At 32.5% G+C, this 11,322-nt stretch overlaps 2 protein-coding genes and 1 long non-coding RNA gene across 6 annotated transcripts in view; 1 reads left to right on the top strand and 2 right to left on the bottom strand.

Annotated features, from left to right (window-relative positions):
• The window catches only part of LOC107833299 (C-type lectin domain family 10 member A-like), a 6,071-nt gene extending 5,898 nt beyond the window's left edge, over positions 1-173 (bottom strand). Inside the window, exon 1 of the mRNA XM_016662101.1 lies at positions 159-173. Coding sequence (XP_016517587.1) covers positions 159-173 — 15 coding nt within the window. The remainder of the gene's footprint in view (positions 1-158) is intronic.
• A 1,191-nt stretch (positions 174-1,364) lies between these two features.
• Positions 1,365-11,322, bottom strand: part of LOC103153687 (asialoglycoprotein receptor 1-like) — a 13,349-nt gene continuing 3,391 nt past the window's right edge. Inside the window, exons 1-9 of one of the 4 annotated variants that reach the window (XM_016662090.1) lie at positions 5,305-5,443; positions 4,759-4,818; positions 4,369-4,428; positions 4,028-4,096; positions 2,905-3,006; positions 2,178-2,705; positions 1,904-2,067; positions 1,662-1,774; positions 1,367-1,587 (exon numbers count right to left, since the gene is read on the bottom strand). In XM_016662090.1, the coding sequence (XP_016517576.1) occupies positions 1,461-1,587; positions 1,662-1,774; positions 1,904-2,067; positions 2,178-2,705; positions 2,905-3,006; positions 4,028-4,096; positions 4,369-4,428; positions 4,759-4,818; positions 5,305-5,371 (1,290 nt within the window). In that variant the 5' untranslated portion in view covers positions 5,372-5,443 and the 3' untranslated portion in view covers positions 1,367-1,460. Of the gene's footprint in view, positions 1,588-1,661; positions 1,775-1,903; positions 2,068-2,174; positions 2,706-2,904; positions 3,007-4,027; positions 4,097-4,368; positions 4,429-4,758; positions 4,819-5,304; positions 5,446-11,322 lie in introns of those variants that run through there. The other 3 variants (XM_007574698.2, XM_016662091.1, XM_007574699.2) reach the window with 3 other exon arrangements.
• LOC107833296 (uncharacterized) overlaps positions 2,333-11,322 on the top strand; it is a 25,897-nt gene continuing 16,907 nt past the window's right edge. The window contains exon 1 of the long non-coding RNA XR_001659013.1: positions 2,333-2,379. This is a non-coding gene — a long non-coding RNA (uncharacterized LOC107833296). The remainder of the gene's footprint in view (positions 2,380-11,322) is intronic.

Genomic DNA, 11,322 nt, shown 5'->3' with positions numbered 1-11,322 from the left:
TGATTGGTGGAGTCAGGACGCCAAGTACGGGCCGCTTATCTAAGCAGAGGAGACGTATAAGAAGACACTGCAACACATCATTTGTCCTTTTCCTCCACTCATCCTAACCAGCCCCTCTTTTGAATATTGTTATTTATTGTTTTAGGCATAAAGTTCACCCAAAAGTTACCCATAGCTCATTTTTAGTGCTAAAATCCAATGTAAACTAAAATCTTGTAAATAAATCATTGTAAAACTGTACAACCGAGTGTTATGGCTGGTTGAGGTCTGACAATGATGCATAATTTTCATGTTGTCGTCTAGATAGAATATAATACCACAGTGATATAGTGAGCTTCCTCTCAGGCTTGTGTGGATCTTCTATATTCTGTATATTCTTCTATATCTGTAATGTTTTAAAGCTGCAGTAATATAAAAAGACAATTATATGACCTACAACAGAAGCCTGCATCAATTCAAGGGAACATGATAACTGAAAGATTCACTTCCAAACTGCTTTAAAATGAGGAGATTTATTGTAATCTTTATAGAATTCTTAATTAAAATCAGGCTCCACAAATGTTTGATAAGTTAAATAATGGGAAAAAATGGCAGGAAAAAAGAGGCAGACATTTTTATATTCTCATTTTTAAAAATAACAATTGTGTTACTCTGTGTAATAGATTGTACAAAAAACAAACAAACAAAAAAAAACTTCTGTAATAGTTATATATACAAATTATTTTAAGTATTGAAGAAAGATTCACAGGCAGTGGGGATCCTAAAATTATGCTGAAACCACGTAAAGTTCCTTCAGAGACCATCAGTAAAAACTTCAGCAACCATAAAAGTCATTTTGTCTGACTTTTGAATCTGTTGATAAACTTTAAATTTACAACTTCAGACAAATCATCAGAAAAAGAAATGAAACTTTTAAAGCCTTTTAAAAAGAGCTTATAAAAAAACCGATAACACTTTATTTGAAGGAGTGTGCATAAGACTGACATGATACTGTCGTAAACATGACATAACACCTGTTATGAACATAAAGAAGTCTTTAAGAATGTTTATGACAGTTGTCAAGAAGTGTCATTGGGTAAATAATGACACTTTTAATGCAGAGTTACACTAAAAGTTGCATTAAAAGTCCATTAAAAGTGCCAACTTTGCATGATTTTGTAAATTATGATAATTGAATGCAAAGTTGGCACTCTTAATGGACTTTCAATGCAACTTTTGGAACAACTTTGCATTAAAAGTGCCATTATTTACCGAATGACACTTCATGACAACTGTCATAAACATTCTTAAATACTTCTTTATGTTCATAATAGGTGTTATGTCATGTTTATGACAGTATCATGTCAGTCTTATGCACACCTCTTCAAATAAAGTGTTACCAAAAAAACTAAACCAGAAAACTGCATACGTCTTAAATAAGGTTTTCCAAACAGCCTCTCAAAAACCTGAACATTTCATGTTTAAACAGATAAAGCCTTCTTCTCACAGATCCAGTTGTACTTTTCAGTACAGCTCACTGATGTCCATTCTCGGGTCTGGAGAGAAGTTACACATTGACCATCAGTGGCAGGCTGCTGTATCCAGGCTCTAAGGAAAATCATCAGTTAAATCCAGGCTGGTAGATTTGTTTTATACAAAGTTTAAGAAATAATGTGTCTCACTGATTGGTCAGATCACTTCCATCGAGCCATTTCCATTTCCCTCCTACAGCTCTGAGACCAATCCAGTATCCTGTAATGTCTCCTATAACAGGACTTAGTGTTTTGACATAAATCTGAGGAATTAGAAGAGATAATTCTGTTTATATACTGACTGAAAACTGACTAAACACTCAAAATTATTGAGGCTACAATTTTCTCAGTCAGTTTACATTTTTAATCCATTAAAATTGTTCTTCCATTACCTTTTCTGCGTTGTCAGACACAACAGTCAGATCTGAATTCATCTTTTTGCAGTTTTCTCGTGCACCGTTCCAGTTTGTTCGATAAGCATACTCAGCATCGTTATAAGCATAACAGCTGGAAAGTTGGTAATTCCATCCTCTCTGACAAGAAGTGCAGCTTCTCGCTTAAATAAAAATGTTCCATTAATAAATATGTTTACATAATATCATTATTTATTTTTTGAACATAATGTAGTTCATCACAAACTGTTTGTCTAAAATATGAACATACCACCATTATTTTTAGGACAGTATTGATCAATGCTCCACTGAGCTCGACTGACATTGAGCTCATTCCAGGTTTCCTCCATGTTTTTTATCAGTTCTGTGAGTTTTTTTCTTTCTTCCATCAATTTCTCATTAAGCAACGTCAGGTTGCGGTTTTCTTTTGTCAGAGTGGTGATGTTGTTTTTTAAGACCACAGAAGCCGTAGTCAGGTTGTAGTTTTCTACAGTCAGAGTGGTGATGTTGTTTTCTAAGATGGTAGTTGCCACAGTCAGGTTGTAGTTTTCTACAGTCAGCATGGTGATCTTGTTTTCTAAGGCCATATAAGCTTTAGTCAGGTTGTAGTTTTCTACAGTCAGCATGGTGATCTTGTTTTCTAAGGTGATAGAAGCCGTGGTTAGGTTGTCAAACTGAATCATTAGATTTTTATAATCTGAACTGAGTTTGTTGTTGAGGTTGGTCAGGTTCTGGTTCTCCTCCAGTAGAACCTGCTGGGATGATTTCAGCTGGTTCAGCTCGCTTGCAGTGCTCACACGAACTGTTGCAACAGAAATTAGAAATTACATTATCAACAAACGCAAAAAACCCATCAATGTAAGTTTTTCATTTTAATTTGTTGTTTGTGTTTTAGAACTGGATTATATGTTCTGTTTAACTTTAGGATAAACAAATGTTTGCTCTTAAGATATTATTAGAAAACTGTATTTAAGGTTGTGTATTGGTCACATCTTACTCACAATAAACACAGACTCCAATGATGCAGAGCACCGAAATGACACAGAGAATCCCAAAGCAGCAACACAGCTGCTGATAGCGACAAAGTCTTTCTGCTTCCTTGACTGGTAGAAATAAATAAATAAAATAAAGGAACTTTAAAACTAGGAACAAATCTTTTCTTCCCTTGTTTGTCTGTAGTAAATATAAATACAACCTTTTTGCTTCTAAATCAAGAAGAAAAATACTGTCTTTTATATCAATATTAATTAGAGTCATCCTGGGTAGGTTTTATTCTAACTGTGAGTTTTCAGCCTTTTCAATGCTGGATGAAGTTCATGCACTGATCTCAACCATTTTGTGAAACACTGCCCCCTATCACTGCGGCACGGTACTTTCTGGTTCACCCTGTGCATTTTTACTCTGGATTTCTGACCAATCAGAATCATTAAATACATCTGACTGGAATCTCGGCATATTTAATCAAATAAACTAATCACCTCCATCAGTGTGTTAGTCCATGTACTTCAACAGGCATTGAATAAATTATGTAAATTTGACTATATTTATAGAACACCAGAGTGGAAATTTTGATTTTCTCTCATTTGTATTGTCCTTGTCATATTGACACATCACTACCTAATCTTTAGCTCCCCAACAGATTAAAATAAGGACTTTCGCTACTACAAAGCCTTACTATTACATCTTGTTAGCTTAAACATGAACATGTTGGAAATGCAAATAATTTTAGGCAGCAGCAGTAATATTTGCAGACGTAATGATACTTGATTGTATGACTGGACACTTATGTAGAATTTCTGATGAATACAACACAGAACATAAATGACAGACTTGAAATAGGCTCAATCAATTTGTATCATCCTAAAAAAATAATAGTAAAACTGGAATCCTGTACGTGTTCTTAAGATAACCACATATCTAACTGTATGTTTTAGTAAGAATGCACCAAGGCTTGTAGCAAATCAACAGCTGCTACAAATTTTCCATATGAATTGGGGGAAAAACTCACACAGCTGAGTTGCCTTCCAACTCCATTTTCTCTGATTTAAAGATAGTTAACACAAATTGCAAACCTGTTTCTAATTTTATCATAATAAATTGTTTTCCTTGATTTTATAAACTTACCAGTTGTGTCATGAGTTTTCTGAACACTCTCATTTTGCTTCTCCACTTCAAATTTCTCCATTATTTTAACTGAAATGAAATTTTAAGTTGTTTTATAACATAATAACATAATTACTGCATTAGTCAAGGCAGCACCAGTTTTATAGCAAATAATGTGACTTTTACTTCTGACTGTGACAGAATTTTTCCAATGAACTGGGGCAAATAAAACAAGTGGAGAAAACCTCAACAACCCCATTTCCTATACAGATAAATATGTATCATAAACTACAAAAACGTTGTCCATTAAATGAAAACTTTAATAATATATTGTTCTTTCCTCTTTGTTTTTAACAACGTACCTGTTTGGTCAGGTGTTTGTTGAACACTTTCATTCTGCTTCTCCACTTCAGCTTCTTTCTCTGTTTTAGCAAAAAAGATTTAAATATTCTCTTGTATTATAACAAGACGTTTCTAAGAATTGATTTGCTGAAACTTAAACTTATCATTCAAGAGAATTTCTATTTCACAAAATGTAAAAACTTTTACAGTTTTAATCTTTTGACCTGAACTTTTCAGGTAAGAAAATGAGTTTTGTTTCATGGGACACCATTTATTTTACCTAAACAGGTTTCCTCAGGTATAAAGAAAGTGATATAAAGTTATTGAGTGTGTCTTAATGTAAAAATGTGTTTAACCATATAAAAGACAAAGAAAAACATGTACTCTGCTTAAGGATTTGTTTTACTTACCCTGAGCTGGTTCTTTGTTCACCTTCACTTCATCATACACGGTCTCATTATCTTGTTTTACTGAAAAGTCAGAAGATCCATGAGTTTAATAGAATTTAGCGTGTAAAAGGTACATGCTATAGAGAATAAGACATATGTATAATGCAATTAATTATGAATTAATTAATTTTATCTCCCCTACCAACTGAGCCGTTGCTGCCAAGCATTTCAAACATTTTAATTAGTGTCATGCTGTCATTCTTTAAAAGTTCATGCTTCATATGTTTTATAACCACAATATTAGACATAATCATGTTTTTTTGTATGTTTACCAACCCAGTAAAATATAAGTGTAGAATGCAATTTAAAACTTAATAAATTATCTTTTATTCAAAAAATCATGAAAGTTTTGTGGCTCAAAACTAATTTTGTTTAGTAGATCTGAGGCCAAAAATAACTTTTTGCTTGGAAAGATTTTTCAAGTCACCACAATTATCACATATATGCAAAGACTGAGACTTAGTACATGTGTAGAATATATGTCATGTCTGCAGAAGATGAACTTACCTCTTGGTTGAAGCTGCATCTTACTTTTTATAACCACTGAAGCATAGCAAACGTCCTCCTCTGCCATGTCTGCAGCCTTACTGTTGACTTAGAGCCGACTTGTTGACTGAGAAGGTTTCTTTGTGTTAGAACTGCCTTTTATTGTTCTTGATTTACATACTTCTGCTTTGCGACTTGTATCAATATCTGAATATGAGAATTGTGTTAGTTCTGTGTTTTGTAACTACTTAACAGTATAGTTGTCAGGATACTCTTGTAAAACAAATCTTTGATCTCAAGGAGTTTTATTCTGGTTAAATAAAGGTTGAAAAACTGAACTTTGACCACTGTCTTTTTTTGTTGTTGTTTTTTTTTTGTTTTGTTTTGCTTTGATTTGTTTTAGTGGCTCTTATAATTTTTTTGTGTGTGTCTTAGTTAAAAATAACTTAAGTATACAGAAATCTCCAGTAAATTAGAATATATACATATATCTCAATGAGTCTTGTTGGGATGAAAAGTATGTATACAAACTTTCCATTATACTCATGTTTATGTTTTTAAAAATCATCTGTTTATTGTTAATCAATAAAATGTGTTTAAATTGGTGATAGACCTACAGAAATAAATGGACTTTTCAATAATAATCTGATTTATTGAATGATTCTGTAGTTGATGAAAACATGATGATTTGTAACTTGAACATTTTGACGTCTCTTTAGTAAATAGAATACTAACTTTGTGAAAATGTCTCAGAAAGTTAAGTTATAACATTTGTTTTCAAATAATTATTTGCTAAATAAATAGTTGGTGTCCAGCTTAGTTTTATTAGGATTAAAGTTTCATTTACCATCATGAAATATTAGTGAAATGCTGCTTTGCTAAAATGGATGGTATCTGTAACCAGAGTAATGATACTAGCAAAATATTTCTGTTTTTCATACTTTAAGACAACACTTTGATGAAGAGCTCTTATTGTATATGATCTTACTATGGGCATAATTGATATTTGTATAAAGACTATATTTCATAAATAAATTTTATGTCTGAGCATTTCACTGATTATTTTACTTAGTGTGATCAAATTTTCTGTGAACAACTGATCTGTTTAGAATAATTTAAAACTTCCCCAAACACACTTCTTTGAAATCCAAAAGCATGACTTTTCTGATTAATCCTATGCATTAAATTGTGGAAGTGATAGAATTAAGCAGACCATATTTTGATGAAGTTGTAAAATAAATAAAAAGGACAATTTAAATAACAATAAGTCAGACAAAAACAGGTAGGTGTTACAGACGCTGTAGACTGGAACCACTTCCATTTTGTTGAAGTTGTTCTGACATGGAATTTCCTCTCATGCTGTGGAAGTTGTGTAATTTTAACAGTTTGTGTTTCAGTTGTTTGTTCTGTCGGCTTAATTGTCTTTCTGTGAACAGCATCTGCTTTCCAATTCTTAGAACAATATATAAGTACAAAGCTATTCATTTTGTCTGGTCTATGAGAAATATTGTACAGATTTTTCATGATATGTTGTCAAGTCAGTTTTTTTTAATAAATACTGCCACTGAAACCCTGATGATTAAGTTTGTTGCTTCTTTTTACTTCTGCTAGAACTGGATAACGTTTGTGTTTTAAGCTTGATTATTATTATTATTGTACTTTTGTTGTTCTTTTCTTATTTATTTATTGATATTTACATGTTCAAAATTAAAAAAAAGTTGAATAAATAAATCATATTTACAGACTCGTACAGATGCACCATGTTTATGGGCTACATCATAATATGATATTTAAAAAAAAGACATCCAATCAATGGAACACTCAGTGCTATGTAGTCCAGATTAAATCCCTGAAACAGCATCCCATCCATGGAAGGGAAGACTGATGTTACAACTATCCATATTGGGTTTTCTTCTGTTCTCTGTTATCTGCTTTTAAATCAAATTAAAGGCAACGGAAAGTCCTACAACACACAGTGAGGGAAGTGAAGTGACAATTCACCTCCCAGTTAAATAACTGCCTGTCTTCAGATGTATCTTCTGTAATGTAATTAAATATGTAACTAAAAAGCTCTTTATGATTTTTTTATGTATCTGTTTAATATCAGAGATAGAAAGCTTTCTTTTTCAAAGTGTGTAATATTTTAGGGCTAATAATCATATCAACATCAGATCTAGGGTCAGTGCTGTGTACAGTCAAAGGAATGTAGAGACAATGACCAAATTCTAGCTCAAACATAAAAACTTAGAAGAGAGTATACATAATTTAATCTTCTCTTCCTGCTGTATTGATAGCATATTCTGCCTGTCATTGCATCTGATTTGATTTAAGTAGTAAACCTGCCCCTTCTTCTAGGTATTTTGCCATGCAGGTTTTAATAACAGCAGTTATCAAAAAAAAAAAAAAAAAAAAAAAAATCATCAGCAAACTTATTGAAAAAGTTGTTTTAACAGTTAAATAATTTCTTAAAAATGACATCTTTCAGTCCAGTTTTTATTTTATTTTATTTTATTTTCTACCGGTCTACTACCTTTATTTTAATCCAATTTATCTCCTGTTTACCTTATTTTGGTGAGAAAAGAGTTAAAGAAGCCCTGAAATACAAAGAAAATTTATTTTGAAGACTTATTTTCTAAATCTGACTTAATTTTATTTCCCCTCTCATTACTTCTTTTAAAAAATGTATGTGCAAGTAAAAACAATAAATATAAATAAATTACATTCTAAATTGAAATACTGTATGCTAAGGTTTTGGGTTTTGGGATTCTTCTCTTCCTCTGCCCTCTCCGCCCCTTTGTGGAGCATCTTTTTCCTCAAGGGGAGTAAATAAAATGATGTGACACAAAATTTGATCAACTTTGTTTTTCGTTTAAAGCTCTAGTAGGTGGTAACATCGACAATGTTTCTNTGTTCTCTGTTATCTGCTTTTAAATCAAATTAAAGGCAACGAAAAGTCCTACAACACACAGTGAGGGAAGTGAAGTGACAATTCACCTCCCAGTTAAATAACTGCCTGTCTTCAGATGTATCTTCTGTAATGTAATTAAATATGTAACTGAAAAGCTCTTTATGATGTTTTTATGTATCTGTTTAATATCAGAGATAGAAAGCTTTCTATCTCTTTGAAAAAGAAAGAAAGCTTTCTTTTTCAAAGTGTGTAATATTTTAGGGCTAATAATCATATCAACATCAAATCTAGTGTCAGTGCTTTGTACTGACACTAGTACAAAGCACTAGTGTCACTAGAATGACCAAATTCACTAGTGTCACTAGAATGACCAAATTCTAGCTCAACCATAAACACTTAGAAGAGAGTATACATAATTTAATCTTCTCCTCCTGCTGTATTGATAGCATATTCTGCCTGTCATTGCATCTGATTTGATTTAAGTAATAAACCTGCCCCTTCTTCTAGGTATTTTGCCATGCAGGTTTTAAAAACAGCAGTTATCAAAAAGAAAAATAATAATAATAATCATCAGCAAACTTATTGAAAAAGTTGTTTTAACAGTTAAATAATTTCTTAAAAATGACATCTTTCAGTCCAGTTTTTATTTTATTTTATTTTATTTTCTACCGGTCTACTACCTTTATTTTAATCCAATTTATCTCCTGTTTACCTTATTTTGGTGAGAAAAGAGTTAAAAAAGCCCTGAAATACGAAGAAAATTTATTTTGAAGACTTATTTTCTAAATCTGACTTAATTTTATTTCCCCTCTCATTACTTCTTTTAAAAAATGTATGTGCAAGTAAAAACAATAAATATAAATAAATTACATTCTAAATTGAAATACTGTATGCTAAGGTTTTGGGTTTTGGGATCCTCCTCTTCCTCTGCCATCTCCGCCCCTTTGTGGAGCATCTTTTTCCTCAAGGGGAGTAAATAAAATGATGTGACACAAAATTTGATCAACTTTGTTTTTCGTTTAAGCTCTAGTAGGTGGTAACATCGACAATGTTTCTTTTTTTGTTGTTGTTGATATTTGTTAAAACTATTATTATGTCCTGACAGTATAACATGAGAGAGATTATCTGTGAAAACAAATCTCATACGGTGCTTCTGCCATCTGCAGAATTACACTGCTCAGTCAGAAACAGCCAATCAGAATATTAGCACTGCTTATTTCTACTCTGTTTGTTTACAGTCAACATAAAAAAGAAAACCAAAAAGACTTAACAGAAAAACATTGTCAAATTTTGTTCTTCACAATTTGTTGCATTCTGCCGTTTTTTCCAGCTTCCTTTTGTTTTAAGCATAAAGGTCACCATAAAGTTGTACCCTTCTCCTTTTTAATGTTAGTCTGTAGATGGCAGTGTTACCTTCAGAACCACAAAAAGACAATTGCAAAGTCCGCCTTCCATCAACTGATGAACATTTCTAGAATTAGAGGACTAATATCTCAGCGTGATCTGGAGGAACTCATCCATGTGTTTTTCTTTAGTTGCATTGATTACTGCAACAGTGTCTTCACAGGTCTGCCTAAAAAATCAATCAAACAGCTGCAGCTGCACATCACCCCATCCAGTTCTAACGTCCCCACTCTGGCTCCCTGTAGCTCAGAGAATAGACTTTAAAATACTGATTTTAGTTTATAAATCACTAAAGAGCTTAGCCCCACAATACATTAAATACCTTCTGTTGTATCAACCTTCCAGACCTCTCAGGTTGTCTGGTTCTGGTCTGCTCTGCATCCCCAGAGCCAGAACCAAACGCGGAGAAGCAGCATTCAGCTTCTATGCACCACAAATCTGGAACAAACTTCCAGAAAACTGTAGAACATTTGAAATAATCTAGACTAAAACTCCAACTGTTTATAGTTGCTTTTGAAACATTATAAATGAAATATTAATCTGCATTCGAATATGTGATGGCGTCACTTGGCTAAATATGTTTCAATTGTTGACTGTGTGTTTTATAACTTTGTTTTTTTATGTTTTTATGAAGTAACTCACTTTGAACTGCCTTGCTGTTGAAATCTGCTATGCAAATAAACTTGATAAGTCTGTCTGACATGGAAACTGACACTCCTTTATCAGTCTATCTATCTTGTAAATAAATCCTTGTAAAATAGTCTATGTGTTGTGTCTGTTTAAAGTCTGACACAGACGGTTCTTCATGTTGTGATCTGCCCATTGCTACACAGCCCACAACACCACGATGTGTCAGGAGCTTCTTCTTAGGCTGCTGCATTTCTGTTTTCCAGCTATAACTATTTAAAGATAAATTTATACAAAAATACATTAATATAAACAACAGTAGAAACTTGCAGGAATTCAGGAGAACATGATTACAAGACAAAGATTGACTTCCAGACCAAGATAATTTCCTTTAATATAAACAGAATTATGATCATCTTTGTGCAGTTCAGAAACAAATTCAGTCCTGATGAACAATGTGACATGAAAAATGACACCCATTTTTATTCCTTCAGATATATTTAAATAATTAACTGCATCTAAATATTTATGATCTTAACCATTACAGAAATATACACAGGGGGGCATCCTAAGATTGTGTTTATAAGTAATATGAAATTACTTTAAAAATATTATTGAAAACTTCAACAAACATTCAACCAAATGATTGCAGTAGTAATTAATAAACTGTAAATATTGAACCTCAGACAAATCAACTGAAAAACATTCAAAACTTTTACACTTTTTGTTTGAACTGCTGGTGTGAGCCGCATCAGTAGTGTTTGGGTTTTAATCAATTTCAGTTTATTTTTATTTCGATATTATAAGTACAAATAAACTATATCTTGGGTAAGAAATGTGACAAAACAATTCTATACATATTTCTACAAGGTTTCTTAAACAACCTCCAAACATCAGAATCCTTCATGTTCAAACAGATAAAGCCTTCTTCTCACAGATCCATGTGTTCTTGTCACTACATACTGCCACATTCCAACCTCGGCCATTAAGAGAAGTTATACAGTAACCATCTATGGCAGGCTGCTGCTGTGTCCAGGTTCTAAGAAAGAAAAAAAAAAACATCAGTTACATCATGGCCGATTGATTTGTTTTCTACTATG

This window comes from Poecilia formosa, unplaced genomic scaffold (genome assembly GCF_000485575.1).
Source record: "Poecilia formosa unplaced genomic scaffold, Poecilia_formosa-5.1.2 Scaffold359, whole genome shotgun sequence".
Lineage (NCBI taxonomy): Eukaryota > Metazoa > Chordata > Actinopteri > Cyprinodontiformes > Poeciliidae > Poecilia > Poecilia formosa.
Note: the sequence above shows the minus strand (reverse complement) of the source record. Positions and strands in the feature narration are given on the sequence as shown.